This window comes from Pelmatolapia mariae, linkage group LG3_W, assembly GCF_036321145.2.
Source record: "Pelmatolapia mariae isolate MD_Pm_ZW linkage group LG3_W, Pm_UMD_F_2, whole genome shotgun sequence".
Classification (NCBI taxonomy): domain Eukaryota; kingdom Metazoa; phylum Chordata; class Actinopteri; order Cichliformes; family Cichlidae; genus Pelmatolapia; species Pelmatolapia mariae.
Genome location: NC_086229.1, coordinates 69,798,951 through 69,823,859, shown reverse-complemented (window position 1 = coordinate 69,823,859; position 24,909 = coordinate 69,798,951). Strand labels below are relative to the sequence as shown.

The window sequence follows — 24,909 nt, the reverse complement described above, 5'->3', positions numbered from 1 at the left end:
AGGTGTCTGCGACAGAATCAGTTTCCCTGCATCAGGAGCAGCGCTGGGCTGTTCAAATCACGGACAAACAGTATCCCACAGTTGTTTATGTTTTTGAACCCATTTTGCAGAGGGATTTTTTGAAAAATGTATTTATAGCAATGTTGAACATTATTACACAGGAAAAAAAACAACTACATGTAAAGTAATTACATCATGATGCCTCTGCCATTCTAAATGCAGGGACAGTAACTGCCTGTATATATAAGCGTGTAAAACCTGCAGAGTCAGATTAACAGTATTTCGTCTCTATCTGCCATTCAGCAATTTATCCCATGTAAACAATAGCCTGGCGCACAGCGTGATATGAAAAAAGGCACATACCTTTGACGTTGCGTGACAAACTATATTCCTTGTCCACACGTAAACGCAAAAAAAAAGGAGTTCTCGGTGATTCGATACGCCGTTTACGTGTGGCCGAAACAGCTGCGCGTTCAAAAATACCCGTGTAGGTGCAGCCGGAGCGTAAAAGAGTTAGTAGTTTATTTTCTTACTACCTGTAATTTATTGCAGATTATTTGTATTTGCTTAATTGTTAAATAAATGTTTGAGGTGTGATATAAACCGCAATGGAGCAAAATATGGGTGTGTGTGGTTGAAGGATGTGTGCGTGCGCGCGTGCACGCGCGGGGGTGGGGGGGCGCGAACATTTTTCTTGTAAAACAAGGGGGGCCCAGCAAAAAAAGTTTGGGAACCACTGTTGTAGGGTACCTTACAATATAAAGCACCTTGATGTGACTTTTGTTGTGATTTGGTGCTGTCCAAGTAAAATTGAATTCATGTGTTTTTTGTGATTTTTTTCCTTCGCATTATTAATTAGTTAAAACCAAGGACAGAAATAAAGCAATGAGTAAGTATTTACCACATCTACTTGTAATTTAAATATAGTAATGATGCAGTATCCCTCAAAGTTAACACAAAAGTGTAATTATATCTAATCAATTCTGAGCTATTTAGCATTTTTTTCAATGAAATAAATTTAATATGTCAAGATCTTAGCATAATTTATACTTTTAAATTGGCTAGTCAGTGGTACAAAATAAAATAATGCTGAAAAAAAACTAACGTATTGCAACATATTATCATCCCTGGATATTCTCTGTGATACCACGCTGCTGGCTAGCTGAGAATGCTTGGTTGTTTGCCCAGCACTGCTAAGTCACAAACCAGTAAAACATCAAAACTCACGAGTGTAGAGGAGGACCAGACTGTGGTTGCTCTTAAAAGCAGCGGCACTTACACAGACGGCTTCCTCTTTGATGAAACCTCAGCAGTTTGAACAGGAGAGAAATAGAAACTAAAGTATTGATCTCATTGCACTTGTATTAATTAATATCAATACAAAAGCTGGTGTCAATATTATTATTTGGATCGGTCCACCCACCACTACCATAAAATGTTTATAAAATAAGGAGACAGACAAAGAGAAGGGCCATGATGTCATGTCTGATGGAAGCAATGGAAAAAAATCATTGTAATTATTTTTTTTATGTAGCATTGTGAAAACACTAAGTGGTGCCTTTTATAAACTGCAGCAGCTTTAGACCATTTTTTTCCCTCATCTTAACACCTCAGTTCTAAAACAGCACCTGTATACTGTAGAAATGTTTTGCTTATTTTAGAGTTTAGACATGTAGGAATGTTTAGTTTGTTTTAGAGTTTAGAAATGTGTTAAGATTGAATGTAGAATTATGGTAGAGACACTGACACTGCCCTGGATATAAATAAAGGCCTGACTGTGTCATGAACTTAGGAGTAGATTTTAGGAGACCCTCCCCAGTTTGAGCTGTGAAGCTAAGACAGAAAGGAGTTAATGTTAAGTGGAAATTCCTCAGGGTATACCTAGGTGGGGGTCTCAACATTTAACTTTATAACTGTGGTCTGGAGGGGAGATGGTATTTATGGTCTCTAGGAAGAGACACACACCCACAGTGTTTTAACTGATACACTCCCACACCTATATGCACATTCACTCACGTGCACAGACATACACACAGGTACGCGCACACAGTCATTCACGTGCTCGTGCACATAGACACAGACACAGAGTTTGCAGCATACCATGGGGGGATTTATAATAGGGCAGCTTCTATAAAGCTGGCTGTGACTAACAAAGGGGTGAAGATTTTGCAGAGGGACACACCGGCCTCGTCTTCCCTTCTAGAAGTGCATGCTTAAATGAAGATGAATAAAGATTTTGTAAAAATGGCTACTGAGTTCCGGTGCCGTTTCTGGATCCCTTGACGAATAAAGAACCGGGGCAAAACTGATTTCGTAACAATACAAAGAAATGGGGGGACTTTCTGTGTAAAAGACGTGTGGATAACCACAAAGCTTCCATCTTCAGTTAAAGACATTTACACCTTTCACCACAGAGCACAAAACAATCATGTTCTCACAACAAGAACGCTACTCACCCAGATCGGACTGACTACAGCTAACAACAGGATGTCGCTCCTGTGGTTTTATGTACAGAACAGTCAAAGTCTATAATAGTAATAAAGATACTTGTGTGTTTATTCAACCTGTGTCTGTATGTCTCATATCCCACTAATCATGCTGAGAACTTGCATACACTGTAAAAAAAAAAAAACGTTGCGAAAACTTAAAAACTCAAGGCAACCCACTGCATTTACGTTTTTAGGTTCTGATGGATAACTTATAATTTTAAGTTTAGGAGAAAAGTTGCTTCAGCTAATGTTTTTGTGTTTACAAAATTAATAATTGTGCTTTTTCTTAACTCATATTTTATTGTTTTGGCAACGTATTTCCTAAAGTTTACACAAGGTATTAGTTTTAGTTTTGGCAACGTATTTCCTAAAGTTTACACAAGGTATTAGTTTTGGCAACGTATTTCCTAAAGTTTACACGAGGTATTAGTTTTAGCTTTAGCAACATATTTCCTAAAGTTTACACAACATTTTTCTTTTTGTTTTGCCAATTTCCTAAAGTTTAGAAAAAGTATCTTTTATAGTTTTCTTGAGGTGCTCCCTGTTGTAGCAATGAATGTTTACACAGTTGATTTTCAAGTAACTTTGTTCAAACACAACTGCACCATTGACAATGTTGACTTTTGAGATCAGCCATTTTTAACATACTGACAACATTCAGCCACAAATAAAGTCCTTTCAAAAACACAAAAAAGTCAAATTTTTGTAACAAATGTTACTCATCCAATTTTAAAGGTGTGGTATTGTCAGACAGAATATCAAACCTATCTTGATAGATAGTCACTAACAAACAGATTCAAAACATCAGATGGCAGGATGTGAACATCTGGTATGTGAATATCTGGTTTCCATACAGCAAACAACTTTCAAACAATTTTTTCCACCACTTGTCTTTTATAGTAATGTATCAACACTCCTCTCTCTCCACTCAATTTCCTCTGAAGTTCAGTATCGCACCACATTTGTTATTAAACTAATACAAAAGTACCTAAAACCAGATTATAAAAATTGTTTAAAACAGTTCAAGTTAGAATAAACCCTTTCAACATTGTATAAAAACTTGTTATACATGAAATCTGCAATCAGTCATGCAAGCTACATTAAGTAAAGTTAGAACAGAAGAGATTGATTCAGAACTTTCTGCACCTTACCATTTTCTTAAAGCCAGAAATTAACTTTTTTCAGAGCAACTTACCACGAAACCCAAAAACTGTAAATCAAAACAAATTGCTGCATTCTGTTTTACACAAGTTGCATTTGAGTTGAACATGTTCTCAAATAGGTTAGACTTTGGTTAAGAGCTTGGTTTTGAAGCTTCTTATCCTCTGGGAACAGGTAGATGTCAACTCCATAAAAATGTGTTGCACAGCTTCAAATGTGTACTTGAGTTCTTTGGGAAACTCCATGTTGAGCCCATAAAGTAGGCCAAACAGGTAGGCAAAGGCAGTAGGAAGGTCTGGCAGATCATCAAGAATAATGTCCTCTTCCAAAACAATGGCAGTGCTGATCACTGTGGACTGCGAGTTGGGTCCCACGTAGTCCTCCAGAACAGTGAGGATGCCCACCGTAACGCCTCGGGTTGCCCTCTCAACTGGATCTGTATCCTATGCAAAATAAAAAACAACAGTACATATAAGTCTCTGAAAACCAAAACTGAAGATTGAGTAGATTTGCATGCTCACCAGACATGTTAAGAAGAGTTTGGTCTTGTCGTCGCGAACAAATATCGGTAACCCTTCCAAACTGATGGTTCGTCGATGCTGGACTATGTTTGAGACCTAAAACAAGGAAATCAAATAAGACTCAGTCTCATTTATAAACCTACCATTTTGTTTTTAAAACACATTAAGTGTTGTTGCTAAAAATACAGCCTTAAGAAATAAGATGTTGAAATTAGTTATTCCAGATACTTGCTCATGGTTTTGTCAGGTTTTTTTTTTTTAATAATTTTGATGTGCAAGAAATGTAGCACACTTACAACATTTATAACAAAAAGTGCCATGAGTGGGATGAGAGTTGAACTGTCTGTCATGACCTGCCATCTGCCAAACACACAGCGCTGCTTGTTAGCTTATAATCCCATTCAGGACACACTTTCTGAAAACTAACAATTTTTACGTCAATTTAGTAAATATTTAATAAAGTATCTTTCGTTACAGTGGGAACTTTAGGTTCCTCATAAACCAGACACAAATACATTTTTATATATTACCTGTTCATCAAACTTCTGCAACAGGGAATCCATGTCATTGCGGAAAGCAGCTTTTCTAACTCGATACAGCTTAATCAGCCGAAGTGAGTAAGTGTCGAGGGCAGTCATGAAGGTCACCATGAGATCCATGGTGGTAATGCGTGAGAATTCCGCACAAATCTACAAAGCAACAAAAAATATATAGAAAACTTTTAAAGGTACATTATATAAAAATGACATTGTTTTCAAATTTGGTTAAAACAGCTTAATTTCAAAACATTTAGTTAGTCTCGGTTGATCTATTGGTCAGGTCTTGATTGGATTTTTTTCTTCTCTTTTACTGGTAGTACAAATTCTAACGGACACATTTTAGGAAAAAAAAAAAAAAAAGAAAAATCTGATCGGCAGATTTTACATTAAGTCTATAGAATACCTAATCAAATGTTGATTAGACAAAATAATGGTTTCAATTGTTACAGGATGCATTGCAGAAAATAAATAAATCAATAAATTGTATTTTAAATTCATTGCAAAAAGTTCATTAATTTTATGTAGGAATGAAGTAAGAACAACATCCTGTGGTCAAATTTGGATAATTTCATAACACGCAAGTGACTTTCTCAATCCTGTTCTGTGAGTTTCATGGCTGTTGCCTGCTAAGGGTCAGCACCAAAAGATTCTAGATGCCCAGTGAAGACAAGTCATTGCGGCGACCGTGGTTCAGGGGGTTGGGAAGCTCATCTGTAACCGGAAGGATGCCTGTTCTGTCCCCCAGCTCTCTCTGTCCTGGTCGTTGTGTCCTTGGGCAAGACCCTTTACCCTACGAGCAGTTGTGTAAGCATTTCACTGCATATCGTACTGTGTATGACTGTGTATGTGACAAATAAAAATTTGAATTTTGAATTTGAATTTACTGCCTACTGGTGTTGGCCAGAGGGGCCAATGGTGCGATATGGCAGCGTCGCTTCTGTCAGTCTACCCCAGGGCAGCTATGGCTATAACTGTGGTTTCCCTCCACCGATGTGTTAATGTGAGTGTGAATGAGTAGTGGAATTGTAAAGCGCTTTGGGTGCCCAGCAAAGAGCGAAATAAATTCAATCCATTATTATACACAGTAAGTTGACAAGTAAACAGATTTCACTTCAATAGAGTTGTTGGTAATACCAAAATTAGCTTCATATTTTTAGAGCCAACTATTCTTTTATATTTTACCATTAGCATTGTTAGCTCAACGGTAGCCTTCAACCTTTTCTACAAGACATTGGAGTGATACAAACAGATGCTTGTCAAGGGCACAAGAAATGGAGCTCACGTTCATTTACTCACCCAGACAAGTTTCGAGGCATTTGGAGTTGTTCAAAAGAAATTTTAAAGGTCCTATATCATGTAAAATCAACTTTTTGGAGCTTTTAAACACATTTTAATGTTATTTCCTTATATTAAAAACCCTCCAGAGTGGTTTTTGGCTTAATTCAGGCATTTCTTAGTCTCAGTGAATCCTTTCCCCATAACCGTGGCTCAGCTCTCTCCTGCAAAATGACTGAGTCGTAACATTGGGATTAAAATTTCTTTCTAACAACTAAAATGCCTTGAAATTTGTCTGGGTGAGTAAATGAATGTTTTCCATTCTAGAAATAAGACCACACTGAAAAAAAGGAAGTTTTCCTTTAAATATTTAAGAGATTATCTTACCTGTTCTTTCAAGAAGAGAGCTGGCCATCTGAGCTGCATTTCCTTGACCAAGGGCTGCGTCTCCACAACTTCTTTCCTCCTGAGAGAGAATGTGATGTCCATCTTTTGGGTGATGAGTGCCATGTTCTTATCCCTCTTCTTCATTTCATCTTCCAAAATGCATCTTTCATTTTCAAGAGACTCATCATTGTAGTTTTCTGGGGCATCAGGGATAAAATTGACTTCACCTCGCTTTGGTTTCTTTAAGGAAAATCTACTTGATCCACTGTCATCTTCTTCCCCTCTTCTTTTTCGATTGACTGCAACTTCACTACATCCAGCTTGACTTAGCTTGGAACGGTAGTTGCCAAGCTTGAACTTAATGCTTGTTGCCCAACCATCATATCCTGTGCCATTGCCGGGCTCTTTGAGGCAGGGATGTTTAGAAACTAGCTCCTGGGCAACAGATGTTATTTCATTCTTGTCAGGGTAGGCTTTGATTGCAAACATTTCTTGTGCCAGCTTGTCTAGAATTTCCATCTTGATGTCTCTTGTTACACTTAAATTTGCCCCTGCTTTCTCATATACCTCATTGCCCTTGCGAAGTTTTAACTCTACATCATAGGAAAAGATTGGGATAGGAAATGGATTTGGCCACTGTGAAGTGCTACGCATGTAGGTCTGGGTGGATGAGGATGGGCTGAAAGAAGATGCTGAACTCACACTGGCTGTATCAATAGATGAGATGGCGCTATGATCAGATGGAGTCTGTGGTGGCGAGGCTGATGCATTTTCCTCCCAAATGAGGTGCAACACTGCCCGTCCAGCGGGTAGCTCATTAATATCCATCAGGTTGCAAAGTGCGTTCCCAAAATCTGGGTCTTCATATTGTATTGCAAAGTCACCTTCAAGTCCAAGCGTTGCTTGTAGTTCATCTTGAAGCTGCTTCACAGATTCTGGAACAGTGGACAGCTGGATTTTTCTGATAAGTTTTGGACTGACGTGGACTCGCAGTAACAGGGCCTGTGAAGACAAACCAAAAAAAGGGCACAATTCTAAATAATTAACAAATTCAAAGTAATCAACTGAAAACCATTTAAGAATAATACATACCATCGCTTTCAATGCAGGAGGCACGTAACAGGTGTCACCATCAGTTGTCCAGCTACGCAGTATTCAGCTAAAGGGTGGTAATCATTCAAATCTTCCTGGTCAAGTATTTCCAGATCTTTGTAGCTGCTGTCAAGCCGATATGATCTGTAATGTTCCATATACCAAGAGGAGAGCTTTGTAGCAACAAATGACACTTTCCCAGAGTCTACCAAAATGTTCAGTATCTTGTAGAATTCAGGCAGTCCACTCAGTTGTCCTGATGAAATGATCATGCCTTTGACATACTGGGTCCCATACAGATAAACACATTTAGCAAATGACAGAGCTTTTACCTGTGGATATTTCAGTTTAAGCACTTCTGAAGATTTTCATTCAAGAAACAGATGTCAACTGTGTCAATATTATCAACATGCAGACTTGGTTTAAAAAGACTGTGACCATCTAAGAAGTATGCCATCATTTGTTGATGCTTTGAAGAAAGTGTTAGTAGTATATTCTTAAAGCATTGGACATCATGCACAGTTTTCTTGAAAAAGTTGTGCTTAGATTCAAATCGAACAGTCCACAAATCAATTAAGGGACCAAAACAACGCACAAGATGACTATAATGTTCAATATAGTGGTGTTTTGGCTTCAAATTAAAATCAGGAAAAGTCTCTCAGTAGTCGTCGATGATCCAATATTTTGGTGTCCAAGTACTCACATTTTTGGAAAGGACAGGATACAGTCTGATGTTTTTTAAGTGCCTTAAAATATGTGAAATAAATGTATGCTGTGAGCAGTTTTCTTTAAATTCACACAAAAAAAAAAAAAAAAAAAAAAAAAAAAAAATCACAAAAAAATGTTGAGATCTCCTGCCTTTTCTTAGCCCTGTTGTGTGATCTGCTGAGGTGAGACTTCAATGCCCCTCGTGTCCTAAACGAACAGACGCAGTCACTGTAAACACAGGGCAAATGAAATCCTCTTCTATGTCGTAGCTGGTGATGCCTTAAGAGTACTTCTTGGCTTGAACAGACAAAAGAGCAGAACTGGCACTGCATACAAAAACTATAATGAGAAGAGAGGAGAGGACAGTGTCAACAATTCAAAAGAAACCTGAATTAATCTCAAATTACCAAAGTTACATTACCCGATTATGTGTTTGGGGGTGGGGGGGAGGCGCTCCTGTTCCTTACCAACTCTTCATCAGTCTCTCACAAATCAGGACAAGCAAGCAGTGGTCTGGAGTTGGCTTTTAATTCTCTAAATAAATAAAAATAGCAATTAGTTTTAAAATAAAATACCAGCTTCCTGACATTACTTAAGAATGTTTTTCTCCTGTCCTAATTGTTTTGGCTCACTAAAGTGAGCTGATTCTGCCTTGTAAAATGCCACGCAAAACAGTGTAAAACAAATAATTTACAAAACATACATTACATCAAATGTTTAATTTATTAAATGTTTCATTTATTAAATTTATTAATAACAAATTGTATTCTACATGGAATGCACCAACAGTGTACTGGGATGTATTATGTATGCCAAGGATAATTTTGTGTGATTGGTTTTACAACTTAGAATGACAAACATTGGATTGAGAGTATGAGTGGGATAAAACTCCTAAAGCATTTGTTTAAATTATCAGTGCATTTATTAATGATGCTCCATAAATAAACCAAAATGTTGTTTTTGTGCATAACAAAAAGCTCACAGTTGTGCAGTCAAAATGTAAACTAAAAGATGCTGAGCATAATAACAAAGACAGATTTCACAGCTGCTCTGTTTCCAAGTTCTACTGCGCAACTGACAGCCTTGAGTTTGAAATCCTCTTTGTAACCATGTCTCTTACAGGTGCCATTTATGGTCCCTACACACATAATACGGTAAGGCTCCTCGGTAGCCGTAATGCTCCGACAATCCATCAAGCAGTGCAGCTTCATAGATGGTAAATGGACTGGTTCTTATATAGCGCTTTTCTACTCTACTCTGAACACTCAAAGCGCTTATACAACTAATTCATTCACCCAATCACACCCATTCACACAAGCACTTCTTCTAAGCTTAGTGCTAATTATCCAACATTCATACACATTCACACTCCGATGGATGCATCGGAGAGCAACATGGGGTTAGTATCTTGCCCAAGGATATTTGGCATGCAGACAGGAGCAGCCTGGGATCGAACCTTCTGGTTAGCGGCTGAACTGCTTTGCCACCTGAGCTACAGCCACCCCATAGCTTACCAAAGTCGTACCAAAACATTTGACAGATTTTTTTAAACTGTGTACCACATAAAATTGGTTCGAGGTCAGTAAGCACAACCAGAATTCATACATAAGGCACAATGTCGATTTTTGAGAAAATGAAAGGATTTTAAACCGTGCGTCAACGCGTTAGCCCGGTTAGCTCGTTAACCCTGCCCAGCCCCACACACGGGGTGATCCGCGGTAACTAGTTAACGGAGATTTGCCCCTTTAATGCAGTTATGGCATTAACTTTACGCTGACAGCACTAAAATAGTAATCTTCAAATGTTTTCTTTTTACCGACCAGCTCCTCTTTGATAGCTGCCGTGTCCATCTTGTTGCCTGCAGGTGAAGCGATGGGGGAGGGGGAGTTGTGTTCAGTGAAGGAGACAGCCGAGGCGGAGTAACGTTGCGTAAAGACAAAAGTGGACGAAAGAGAGGCAAACTTGCGGCTCCACAAGTATAATTATAATGTAACATGGACTATATCATATAAACGATATTGTCACATCTCATATCTCGTATAAAAATATATCAATACATTTAGAAACTCGATATGTCGCCCAGTCCTAATCACTTGTTCATCTGTTTTGTTCCAGCTTCATTACTGGATGCACAGTTCTAATGTATCTGTGTTTTTTACGTTATTTAAAGTCTGTTTGATATGACTCTTGCAGACTCTAGTAGGCCTTCGTATTTAAAATACCCCCATATTTACTGCTCTGTAGCTGCTTCTCTGAGCTTCCTCTCCCTCCTGTTTCCTGTTTGTGTGTTTGGTGGAGCTTGCTGGCCGTGAAGACTCCACCACCCTGTTCACACAGAAACTAAAGCACACATTTTATTGGCTAAAAGTGATAAGAACAAATTAAACGACCTGGCAGCGGGTGCCCCCGAAATTTATTTATTTTTAAATAGCGGCGGGGGGTTGCTGCCGTTGGTCATGAGCGAGACAGCCTATTTTGTTTCGTTCGGTGGTATGGCGGCCACAGACTGCACTTCATGAAATACACATAGGGGGTGTCGCGGAGGCTTGTCAGATATGAGCGCGCCTCTTTAGTAGCGATGTTTGTCGGATTTTCATTGTTTTGTGACATGGCACATAGTTTGTGGCATGAAATCTTAAATGATATAGTAAACACATAACCAGAAGCCACAAGGCTTCTTAGCCTAGAAAGTAATGCTATGCTAAGTTTCGGAAAAATACAAAGAACTTCAGTTGTGATATTTCTAAAAGACAAACTGAGACTGTTCAAACATATACTGTCTGATATAATAAAAGAAACATTACTTGCCTTTAGAAAGTTGAGATGAACGATCTATCCAGCTCCTGGTATAAAAAGCATCACGTTCTCATTAAGGAAGACAGACAGCCAGGTGGCTTTCAGTCCTTGCAAAAGCGCAAAGTAGACCCCGCATTATCCAAAAATATGAGATGCGCATGCGTGCTAAGGCACAGAAAGGCGCCAACAGCTTCAACTCATGTAAAACTTGAATTCATTCATTTTGCCAGCAATAAATTTCATCTGAGACCAACTTTTGCTCCAAAACGTTAAAGGATTACTTGAAACCCTTAATGTATTTGAGTTTATGGGGCAACTCAACTTTTATTGTTGAATTGTGAAAGAAATGACTGTAAGCTCAACAATTGCAAGTTTGATTTTTTACAGTGTACTAATCTCAATGAATCGATACATATGGATCTAATCTGGGTTGTGTTTGATGTTTGTTGCATCACTAAACTCTGACATATTTCTGCTTATTTGTTTCTTTTTGACCATGTGAACACAAACAGTAGTCTTTTTTTGACTGAAGCATTTTAACGCTGCCACAAACACAAATGTGCATCAATCCATGGCTGAAAAAAGTCTCTAATGATGACAATTTCTTGTTTGTTTGAGAAAACATTCACAGAGCAGTTGTTTCAGGAAATAGTTCAATATAAAATAATAACAGAATTATGAGTGTGAGGTAGTCGGTGGGAACTACAGTGTTTGTTTGTAAGTTAATTATCATTTCTCCTGACTGAAACCAATACAACAGTGTGTAAAACTCTTGGTAGTCCCTTCATCCTGGTGCTAAACTGTTTGGCTTCTACCATGATGGCCATTAGAGCTAATATTAGCATGTACAGTGGGTGTAAAAGTACACACTCATGCTAAAATGCCAGGTTCGTGTGATGTTAAAAATAAGACCATAACAAATGTTTTAACAATGTTTCCTATCATTAACATGACCCTTAACCTCCCAATTCAACTGAAAAACTAAAAAAATCTGTTGGGACAAAAACTCCAATAAGACTTTTTTATAAGTGTACACATCCGCAAACTAATACTTTGTTGAAGCGTCAACTCTTCTTGGGCAGGAGACTATCAGCACATCTTGACTCTGCAATATTTGTCCGTGTTTAGTTGGAAAAGACATTCTGAATCAGTCAGATTTTGAGAGAATATTTTTTTGACTTGGATGTAATGTTGGCATCGTTGTTGGTTGAAAGATGAAACTTGTTTAAACCATTCATATTTGCCTCCATCTAGACTACTTGACCACCAGCTCCAGTACAAGCTGAACAAAAACAACTTTAAAGTAAAGTTGTTGTTTTTTGCACTAAATGTAACGTTTTGGAGTCCAACCTTGGTTTCATCAGATAACAACAACAAAATTTACAATGTACAAATATTAGCCGGGCTTGGAATTAAAGGTTTTGTTTTGCAATCCCTCAGACATATGGAGAATAGTTTATTACATGTAGTCAGTGATGGGAATAACGGCGTTACTTTTTTGAAGAAGTAACTAGTGACTTTTTCAAAGTAACTTGCCCAACACTGCATGTAGTACACAGCAGTACTTGCCAGAAATTCCAGCAGTTTCTTCAGTGTTGCTGTAAGTGTCCTGGCTGCCTCCCTAAACAATTTCCACCTTCTCCTTTCATCAGTTTTGGAGGAAAATCCAGTTCTTTGCAATGTCTTTGTTTTCCACATTTTTTCTATTTTTTGATGACCTCACTGTGCTCCATGCTACATCCAGTCCTGTGAAAGTACTTCTCTTAATTAACTGATGCCTTTCAACAATTAGGCCCCTTTGCTGCTGAGTAATTGTCAGGAAAGTCCTACTAGCAGAGCACACTTGATCGATTCATTGTAACTGTCTCTTTAATTGTTGGCAGGTGTTTACCCAAGATGCTGACTGGACTGGATGCTGTGATTAAATCAATCGGTGCTTCATTGAAGTATTAGTTTAATGATATACACAAATATAGAACCAGTACTTATTGTACTTTTTCATTACATTTTCATTACAAGCCTCAATTCCTGGCTGTAAAAGTAAATCTTGATGGACACAAAGAAGAGCAGCTGTACCTCTCATTTCTGATTTTTTCTTCTCATCTTTGATGATGATTTGCCCATAACTGACGTCTTCAGCTGAGTAAACAGCAGCTGAATCACTGTCTGCACAATCAAACACACACAAAAAGACATCAGTACAGACAGAACAGCTGATCATATAGAAAGTGACAGAAATGGTTAATAAGTAGAATTTAGAGTCAGTGAAAACATGGCTGCTGCTGTAATACATTAAACAGACAGGAGGAAGTGATAACAGAGCTGAGCTTTCATCAATGGGATGAATGTTCAACGTCAGGATCTCAGAAACTACAATATTATTTACTTCATAAATGTTAGATTTAAAATTGAAAATGAAAAATAACAAATTTAATTTGGATACAACTAAAATGTCAATAATTATTAAGTATGCTGCAGTAAATTACGTTTAAAAAATAGTACTATTGTAAATAATAATAACTGTTATTAAACAGGATTTTATTTGCAATAAATTGAGATTCATGATCTGTGTCCAGAGTTTAGAGCTTTAAGAAATGATCTCAACATTTTTCTTCCTCATCTTACGACCAGCAGCTCTGTGGTGGAACACTCGCTGCCGACATGTGTTTCTATAAAGAGAAACAGGATGCTGGACGACTGCAGAGCTGTTAGCTTCAGCTACCCACAGACCACAAACACACAGTCCAGCTCACAGTGAACAACACTCAGTAAGCACAGACACATGGTTACAGCTGACTATGGTTTCACATTCCAGATAAAGAAATGAAGAGTATGAACTTAAATATTGTGATTTCAGGTGTGAAAGAGATGATTACATCTGATTAAAATGATCACAATCTGGTGTGTTGCTTACAGAAATTTTTGTTCAAATGAAAATATGAACATTGCACACTCTGCATTAATAAATTTGTAAATATAATTATTATAATAAACAGTCAAAATAAAGAAAACATATAATTCTGATTTTAGGGTTAAACTCTACGGAGCCCTGCAGGGGACATGGGAGAAAAAAATAATTAAGACGGACTTTTGCGAGATCTCGCAAAAGTCCGTCTTAATTATTTTTTTCTCCCATGTCCCCTGCGGGGCTCCGTAAAACACAGCATCCAATCAGTAAAAAGGTGGAAAAATATTTTTCTTATATTTCCAAGCTCTCTGTAATGTCCTCGCAAACCTTTATATAAACCATTCTATGATTACAGTCAGAAACCATGTTTTAATGAACATAAAATTAATTATAACCATCATCTTAAAACTGAGTCTGAATTATTTGAATGGTGTTATGACGCAGGTAATCATTTTGTGTATAGTATTCACTCCTCCATACATGGGGGTGTTTTTGTTAATCTGAGTTACAGGTTGAAGGTGATCTTTGGTTGAAAGTGAATGAAGACAGCTGATATGTCAAGACTGGCTGTTTCCTGCCTACTTCCTGTTTCCAATGAAGCTGCGCTGTGTTTTAGTTGTGTATTGCTGTATGATGAGGTTTCTGCATCTAGAACAGCTTGATTATTATTTATGTACACATAACCTAAAGATTGTAAATAGTCCTTGTTTTAAGAGAATAAGCCTGTTTTCTGTGGTGCTGTCAAGACTTTTTCTTTTAACACCTTTCCCCCCTAGGCCAAGGCAGACTGGGTCAAGGGTCAGAGGAAATGCCATTTATTTTGAAACCCATGTAAATAGAGGACAAAATGCGAACACCAAGGCTTCAAACTACAACATCTAAAACCAAAAGTGCCCCGAGGGTTTCTCCATCATTTTTTAAATTTCAGTCATACAACGTCATACTAGCTCATGATGGAAACAAAGTAACCCAACTTTTTAAAATTCAAAATACAAGTTTCTGTGGGACAGTGTATCTCTAACAGAAACAGGTGGAATAAGAACAACCAAGAAAGGACCTTTGAGAAATTCCTTTAAAAAAAATTAAATCAATAAAATTAAAAAACATGGAACAAAAAGGTTTAAATAAAATCATACATTCTCAGCTGTTTCATTACGTTGAAATATTCTTCCAACTGTTTGTAAATTTTAAGTCCACAGAACAGAAACGCAAATAATCTGAACTGTGTTTGTGTAAAATTTAAAAATATGAGTCTCACCTTCAGGTTTCCTGTGAACACCTTGTCTCACCAGCAAAACCAGTAACACCAGTAGAACCACAACACAGACTGATCCAACAGAAGACAACACAGGAAGAATATAGGAACCAGGGTTAGAGCTGGATGCAGGTGGAGGTGTGGATGTAGATGGAGGTGTGGTGGTGAGTTTGTCTAAAATAAAGCAAACACAGTCATTAAGTTGTCGTCACATTGTGAATGTTGAAAGCTGCAGAAACACAGACAGGTGAGTGTGTCACCTGTGACAGTGATCCAGCTGGATGGAGACTCTCCATGACCGCTGATGTCACACTTGTAGAGGCCTTCATCAGACCTGGAAACATGCTGGATGGTCATGTGACCTGTAGGCTGCTTCCTGACGAGGGAGCCATCTTTATAGAAAGCAGCTGGGAGGTTGGAGGGAGTGGTCTTTGTTTTACAGAGCAGAGTGACGTCATCTCCCTCCATCACAGGGAGGACAGGACTCTGCAGGATCACTGATCCACCTCAACACAGAGACAAACTACAGCATTTCATCCATTTACACACAGCTTCATCAACACTAACTCCACACACTCAGTTTACCAGTGACTGTCAGGTTAACCATGTTTCTGATGGGACCCTCTCTGGACTCACACCAGTAAACTCCACTGTCCCATGGGTACATGTATCTGATCTTACAGAAAGAACCAGCTGGTTTTCCCCACCCATCTCCACACTGAGTCCTCTGTTCTTTGCTTGTGTTTCTCCTCAGAGTCCATCCAGCAGAGCTGTCGTCCTCCTCACAGCTCAGAGACACAAAGTCTCCTTCAAAGAACTGAGAGCTGCTGGGACTCACAGTCAGACGAGCTGTGAGGGTTAAAATGAAAAACTGATGATCTGTTAGACTTTACATTCTGAAACATGAACCCAATCAGGTCATATCAGTGAGCATTTCTCAGGTTTAAACTGTGACAGAAGAAGGTTACTGACCTTGGTTTGTTGTGCAGCTCAGCAGTGAGATCAGAACTAAAGAGAAATGACACTCAGGTTGATTTGAGGTGAACATAAAGAACAACTCCACACAAACAGCTGACAAACACACAAACTTGTCTCTCTCTGATACATCTGCTCATTTTCTCAGAGGAGTAGAAAGTAGAACTAGACATGAGAGACAAGGAAAAACAGACCAAAATAAAACAGCAGGAAACAGAAAAAACTCAAAAGAACAAATAATCAGATCAATAACCAAAGTCATGGGATTTCCAGATGCTGCAGCAGCTGCATGCTATCTCTCCCTGCAGATTATTTGTCTTTTCCATGTTTTCTCTGTGTGTGTTTCTGCTGCTTCTTTGTCCCTCACTGTAAACAGATGTACTGAGAGACTCCTGCAGTGATGTTTCATAGGAAAGTCCAAACAAACTCACTGGTTCTCCATAATGAACAAAGATTTGCTCTCTGTGGCTCCAACACAACTTAAACACAATCAAAGGTGGACAAAGTTCTCCAGAACAGTCGTACAGGAGGTCATGACCTTTGACTTTTATCTTGACTTTTATTTAGCTCAATTCACTGACAGAAATAGTGGAAGGTTGTCTTTACACATTGACCTGTTTTCTTTGAAACAAGATCATTTCCTGTTACTGTAATACGTCTGTGATGTTGCAAATGTGGTCTTGTGGGTTAAATGGTTTTGTTAGATGCACATATCTAAGAGGCGTCTGTAAAAGCAGAATGTCAAAGTGAGACAACCTTAAATTTAGTCTGATGTGTTTGGTTTAAACTCAGGTTCAGTTATTGAGTGAAAACACCAACGGACTCAGACATTTAGAGCAAACTAAGAGTCAGATCAGCAGAAACAGAGAACACGGACATGTCTGCTGTAACTGCGTCACTCTGCTCCACGCTGATGTTTGTCGTGTTCGTCTCTGCAGGTGAGATTTAACTGTTAGAAACTAAACTGAGTTTATTTCTGAGATAAAGAGTCTCAGTCTGGTTTACATGCTGATAATATTTCTCTAAGAATTAGTTTCTTATTCATTCAGTGTTGCGATCGACACAAAGCTGGGTGGAGTCTGTGTGTGTTGGTCAGCGGTGCAGCACAGAGACAAAGAAGTGTAATGTGTGTGTCAGTGTGATGTGTTGTAGTGTCAGGAGTCAGTATACAGCTACAAAGCTTTTTGTTCAGTGTATACAAACAGCTGTAGCTCCATAAAGGCAGCATGCGGAGACTCACAGTGTCTTATAATGAGAGTCTGCTTTCTCTCACACATTATGTTCACTTATTATCAGCACATGTTGTTGTTCTGTGGAAGCTAACATCTTGTAGTTTCTGACACTTTGCATGTTTAGCATGAGGCTAAAATTCCACCTTAGTGGGTCACTGGCATTGATGGGAATAATGGCGTTACTAACGGCGTTACTTTTTCCAGTAACGAGTAATCTAACTAATTACTATTCCTATCGTTACAACGCGGTTCCAGTTACTAACAAGAAAATGCGGCTCGTTACTACTTTTCAACAAACAGACGGTTGAAGCTGTGTTCAGCTTACTGCATCTTATATCAGTTGCACGGAAGTAGCTGACTACGTAAGTAATCTGGACGCTACAGCTTTAAGCAGCTGTGCGCTCCCGCGGACGGTAATCACGATCACTGTCTAGCACAGGGGTTGGCAATCTCAGTCCACGAGGGCCAGTGTCCCTGCAGGTTTTAGATGTGTCCTCGAACCAACACAGCTGATTTAAATGGCTAAATTAGCTCCTCAACATGTCCTGAAGTTCTCCAGAGGCCTGGTAATGAACTAATCATGTGATTCAGGTGTGTTGACCCAAGGTGAGATCTAAAACCTGCAGGGACACCGGCCTTCGTGGACTGAGATTGCCCACCGCTGGTCTAGCACAACACCTGGAGCTAAGGGGGCAAAAACAATCGCATGAGTGCTGCTGTTTGACTGAGGAAGAATAAAGTAGTCGTGGTAAGTCAATCACATGACCACTTAAAGACAAAGCAACAAGGTGATATATACCAGTTTATAACTTGTGCTGATAAGCCACGTAAAACCACAGTCATGATAAACAATATATACGCGGCGTTTTTTCCTCAATAGTTTCGTCACGTTTACTGTCTAAGGGTACGGTGGCACCTAGAGACAAAGCACGCACAAACTCCAAAACACATGCAAACTCCAAAACACTTGCAAAATACAAAACACATCCAAAATCCAAAACACATGCAAACTCCAAAAACATGCAAAATACAAAACACGTACAAACTCCAAAACACATGCAAACTCCAAAACACGTACAAACTCCAAAACACATGCACACTCCAAAACACGTACAAAATCCAAAACACATGCAAACTCCAAAACACGTACAAACTCCAAAACACATGCAAACTCCAAAACACGTACAAACTCCAAAACACATGCAAAATCCAAAACACGTACAAAATCCAAAACACATGCAAACTCCAAAACACAGCGGAAGTGCTCCAGGACGCTAGGGGCAGTGTTGAGCTCGATTTGCAAAATAAACAGCAAGTTTGTTGCAAACACATGGGCTGTATGGGACGGTCTAGTCTCTGTCGCGCTTCCCAGGTTGCCTAGCAACCATGATACTAACCGCTGGAAACGTGTTATACAACTTTGTTTGACAGAAATGAGAACATATTTTGTTCATTTGTTTGTTTGTTTCTACAAGAGCTTTGTGTGATTTGATAAGTATCTGAGACCACAGGACAATAAAACATGATTTTTGGGCTTCCTTTCTGTACTGAACAGTCATTTAAGATTAGTTAGTAAATAACACTTAGCTAATGTTGTTCATGAGACTAAAGTCATATCACTTTGGTAATGTAAATATCATATGGCCAATATTATAGTTATTATATTAATCATTATTAGCTATTACAGCAGAGAACATGAACTCTGTGTCAAATACTGAGCCTCAGTACAGATTCAAGTTGCAGTTATTTACATGTCTTATCACCTTAAATCTTCACTCAAAGACAAGTATATAGGAATGACTGCCAAATTTATTTGCCACTGAAGCAGAAGGATGGCATCTGAATAAAACCGCTCTTGACATGCCTAGATGACATTAAAGCTTGGTTGGCTCTGAACTTTTTAAAGTTGAATGAAAGGTAAACAGATTTGTTGGTGCTTGGACCCAGTGGCCCCTGTGAGTCCTCTTCTTTTGATTTGGAACCCCTGGAAGTTTATTTTAAACCTGTTGTTACTGCCCTTGGTTTTAAGTTGGACCAGTCCAGTTTTTAACATTTAAGGCGACTGGCAAGAGTGAAATCTTTTTTTTCTAGGCAGCACTTTGAAACCGTGATCCATGCTTTTATTTCTTCCCTGTGGACTACTGTAACGCACTTTATGTGGGGGTCAGTCATTGTTACTCTGACGTGTGCAGCTGGTTCAAAATGTATATTGACAGTGCATATATAGGTGTATCATATATAAGACACAAATGTTGTTCCTTCAGTATGCATTACTAAATTTGGCTCATTGCTTACATATATTTATAAAAAGAAAATGTACAAGCTGTGATAACTATTGCTGATAGAATGAAGAGTAGACTGATATATTAACAGGGTTCGTACGCTTTTTTCAGGGTCAAATTCAAGCACTTTTTAAGCACTTTCAGGGTCCCTTTTTAAGCTTTTCCAGCCCCCCCCCCCCCCCCCCCCCCAAAAAAAAAGAATGCATGTTTCAATTTGCATCACCTCAGTTCAATTTATCTAAATTCAGACAAAATTTAAAATACAAGTAGAAAGTGATATTTTTGACTGTAAAAACCAAAAGTATGTTTAACAAATCATTTTCATAACTTGAAATACAAATAGAAATTGGACATTTAAAAAAAACTATATATGAACAAGTTTTGCAAACAACAAAGTTATATGGTGCTATTTACCTAAATATGCAGCCAAGGCTCAGATGTTTTTTTATATAACCATTCAAAACTATTTACAGAACAATCAGGTGCTCTTTGTCAAATAAGAAGGCACACAAATTATTTATGCAACCCCAAAAAATCGTTAGTGTCCACTATAACAGATGAGAACAGCACAGGGATTAATCCTGCAGGTCTGACAGCAGGTGTGTCACTCAGCGTTTACACTGCAACCTGCCTTTGGTGGCTTTTTTGCAGCAACTGTGACGTTCACTAGTAGAACTGACACACAAAACAAAACAAAATGACTACACTACACACTAACTACACAAGATAACACACTAACTTGAGACTACAAACACGATAAACATCACAAATCTCTTACGTATCAAAACTCTCTCTCTCTTTTTCGCTCACTCGCTCTCTCTTCCCTCTCTTCCCAACAACCAAATACCACATGTTGCCGTATCATTTTTTGATTGGTCGACATGGTACATTTTTCCACCAATAGGGAAGGAGTGTTTTTTCTTTTTTCACTCACAAGCAAAGCGTGTTTGCTAGCGCTCTCCATAAAAAACGCCGTTTTTACCGTTTCTTCCTTTAGTAAACGCCACTGTTTTATTCAGAATAGGGCTTTGGACGTATTCGCCGCGTATACTTTGACGTCACGCCGCGGAGCGCGGCGCCATTTTCGGGGTCTACGAATCAAAAGAGACAGGGGCCGTTTCTCAATTCTCAAGTACGCGAGTACGTACTCGCGTTCTCGGTGAGTACGTACTCGCCGAGAACGCACGGGAGTACATACCCGCCAAGAACGCGAGCACAGACTCGCGATATGTACAATTGGAACACCTGCGTACGTGATGATGTCACAGGTCCGGAGTTTTTACTGCCGTCCCCTCTTAATTTAACTGTGAGTAACATGTTATGAAGCTTAACTTTAATCACAGCCAAACCGGTTTACTCAGGAACAAATAAAACACTGAAATAAACCAAACATTAACATTTAGAAGTGATCTACGTGACTTATATATCATTTGTAACCTCAGTAGTGAAACCTCTATTAATAAAAATAGTGTACATGTACATACGTGTACATACCTTAATAAAAACAAGCAGGTGAGATGTTAGAACGCTTTTATTTTTATTTTAGTGGACACTCAATACTATAGACAGCTGCTGGGGTTTCTTTAACCTGAGTAGTGAGAAGACCGCGAGCGGTGTGGGGGTGGGGGGGCGGTTGAAAACGATGTGCCGGGAGTCCGCTGTTGAGTTTTGGACGAAATGCATTCTGGGATATATAGTTGTCCCAAGTCCACGCCGATGCATGCTCGATAAAACGGGCGGATCGAGAACACATCCGGGACATTTTCGCGTTCTCGGCTTGATGCGTACTTTGAATTGGAACAGTACTTGGTCTCCGACTGATGACGTATCACGAGTACACGAGAACGCAAGTACGCACAAGTACGCATATTGATAAACGCCCACAGTGTTGGAACGACGACGACAAGAATCATGCTTAAAAGCAGCTCCAAAGAAAACGGACGGTATAGAGACCGATTGCGTCCAGAGGCGAAGCAGCGGTACTTGCAGAAAATTGCGTGCATTGGAAATGTGGACCCGTATGAAACACGGCCGTGGAGTAGAAACCCTGAAGAGCAACCGCTATAGCCTGACATATTTTCGTACCTTATCTGTGGAGTCAGCGCGTACAAGTTGTCATTCAAAAGGTAAGTCAGCTCGAGTACTGCGTGTGAAATGCGTTTGATTTCCCTGCAAACATTCAGATTAGTGCAGCATAAATTCATTCATAAGGGGAAATTACAGTGAGAACATGTGGAGGCTGTTAGGTGGATAACAGTGAGTTCAGTGCATTGATGTGACATTGTCCTGAAGGATTTAGTTATTCTTTATGGTTAAAGAAATTGCACTGATTTATTCATATTTATTATAAATAATTCTAATTATAGATCTTGCTTCAATATTTGTATCTTGTGTCACTAAAAATCCATTTTATTTTAATTTTATACATTGATTAATGACCTGCAGAATCTCCTTATCATATTAAGTGATTCATAATTGTCACTTTATGCTTTCTCCATCTCTAAAGTGATTACATCCTTGCATTACATACTTTAGGTTCATTTTCTGCAGGCAGGTTTCTGACAGAGAACAGGCAGATTTACCCTATAAAATGCAGCGTTGTATAGATGGACACATAAAGAAATGAAAAATTACATATATGTGCTAACTTTCTAAACACTGTCACATTTATGATGAAGTAGATAAAACACATTTATGTCGGCCTTGGCTCATAGTTCTTGTCTTTAATTGAACTTTGTCTGTGTGTGTTTCAGGTGCTGCACTCTCAAAGACTGAATGAACAGCATTGCAGCCATGGGTCACTGTGAGCATCACAGGGAAGGTTGAAGCCACCCACTGCACCTGTATGGCCGGAGTCGTGGAGACCTGCACCCATGTCACTGCTCTTCTGTTTAATCTAGAAGCAACAGTGTTGATCCGTGGCACAAGGCCTGTTACAGATGAAACTCCATACTGGGTTTTGCTGGGTTATGTGACCAAGATAGAGTCAGAGAGTAAGATAGACTTCTCCTCTTCCGCTGCCCAAAAAAAGGCTCTTGATCAAAACATAAACAGACCATCCGTATTGAAAGGTAAAAGAAAAAAAGAAAAATTTCACCTGCTACTGTGGAGGAGTTGTCACTGCTATAATGCCATAATGTTTTATCTAGGGGTCTAGATTTATGCCTGAAGTGCACTGCCATGTAAATAATTTGCATTTACTGAATATACTGACTGAGTACCACTGTTCAAAAATTGAATAAAGAAACAAACTAATTTTTGCCTCTTTTTTATTATTAAAACCACTTTATAGAAAATCACATCAGTTACAGTGTAGAATCCATGTCATTTATAGTTTATAAAAGACAAAATGTTTACATAAAATCATGACAGTGTTTACATGATATCACACACTACTAACATTATTTACTGTATCTTTTGAAAAAAACACCCCACTATTTATACAGCAAAAGACTTAAGAATATTTAACAGGAGCAAGTTTCATTTTCCCTGGTTTTACTATAACACTGTTCAACAAACGCAGCAAACCTTCACCATCTTATCCAGAAGGGTCACCTCTTCACCCTCACATGGAAGAAGTAATCTGATTGGCATGGTGGTATGTTTGAAGCAGGTCCCTTGTGTAGCGCTGGAACCCAGTCACGATGTGTTTCATCCATTTCATAGGCTGATTTGCTGCAATAATGCCAAATAATTAGCAACTCTAAAAAAAGAAGGTAGTTCTGCAAAATCACTCAGTAGGATGTTTGTTCTAATTTGATATGACCTCAAATAAAACTAATAGGCTAAAAAGAGTGATACGAACATATTTAGAACTTACCGGAATGAAAATGTCTGGAGCACCAATAAATATTTGGAGATGGAAGAGAACTGGATATCAGCTCGTCTCACAGTTGCTATGCAGGCTAGACGCCTTCGTTTGGTAACATCGATACACGAGCTGCCTCATGTTGCTTCCAGGTTGGGAAAGAATGAAAAGATAAACCCTTTTCAAGCTTATTCTCTTGCCGGTTGTGCGATCGAACATTGCAGCCGACCACACAGCAAATACGAACCATGGCTGTTGTGTGTGCCTTCGCCCCCTTTTCACTTGCGCTAGACCCCGAAAATGGCGGATCGGGCCAAAATCCTTTCCACGCCCACCCCTGTGACATCACGCTCCAAAGTCCTATATACCCCCCAAAACATCGGCTTTACGTGACCTATCAACACAATTTATAAACTGGTATATAGTTTGAAGTCCGCACGTTTGACCCAAGTTGAAATGGAGACTCTGGGTCCGTCGACCCCAGAGGGTTAATCAGAAAGCCTTAAGTTAGCTAGTTATGTATCGGGCTAATGTTTAAAGCTTTCACTTGAGTAAATTAACTCATAATATTACTGCTAAGTAATATTAGCTAAGTTCACAGCATATTCCGTAATAGCGCTGCCATACTGCATCACACTCAGTGCATTTCAATCATTTCTCCAGCGAGTTTGATAGCTAGCAAAATAATAACCATAATTTAAAAAAAATAGCATGTGTAACGTACACATACTGGAAAATTATTTACTAGCACTCACCTATCATGCGACTGGAGAACGCAAACTCCGCCATTGTTGTTTTCCATCAAACACTCATTAAAACAGCAACCTACAGGTATGTTAGCGCACTCATCCCCGACTGTCCGAGGGAGGGGCGGGGTCACATATTGAAACAGACGCAAGGCAGCCCAGGCGGGGAAATTTTGCTTTTGCTTTTTGCAACTCATTTTATTTCTCTATCTGATAAGAAAACAATTCAATCAGATAGCAATTTATTGTGAATGAAATACAGTTACATTTTCAAGCACTTTTAAGCACCACATCTGAAATTCAAGCACTTTTCAAACCTTGAAAAGACAACATTAAAATTCAAGCATTTTCAAGGATTTCAAGGACCCGTACAAACCCTGTATTAAATATTCCTTTATTGGGTGAGAAAATCAGACCATGTCATAACTGCTTTAAGTCATACAGAATAGATATCAGAGCCTTAAACAGGCTGACTTCTGCTAAATGGGTCAAACTGGGCAGAAAGTAAACAAACACATAACATCCTTATAGAATATGATGTAACACTATAGATCAACTTACCTCAGAATATATGAAGCATATAAAAAATTACAGCAATATGATGCAACAAACACAGCAGTACTACTAATCCAAAATACTCAAAGCTTCATAGAACTGAAACAAACATTTATTTTTACCTCCATTCTGCTGCTGATACACACTTTAGGTTTCTGAATATTAAACTTGTTGCTGCCT

General features: G+C 38.8%; 1 protein-coding gene across 1 annotated transcript; it reads right to left on the bottom strand.

The window, feature by feature from the left end:
* Positions 1–14,000: 14,000 nt before the first annotated feature.
* LOC134623900 (Fc receptor-like protein 5) lies at positions 14,001–22,495 on the bottom strand. Its single transcript, XM_065470228.1, has 5 exons — positions 22,462–22,495; positions 15,717–15,980; positions 15,392–15,637; positions 15,135–15,305; positions 14,001–14,017 (listed from the first exon to the last, which is right to left on the bottom strand). The coding sequence occupies exons 1-5, from the start codon at positions 22,493–22,495 to the stop codon at positions 14,001–14,003; spliced, it is 732 nt and encodes a 243-aa protein (XP_065326300.1).
* Between the last annotated feature and the right edge of the window lie 2,414 nt (positions 22,496–24,909).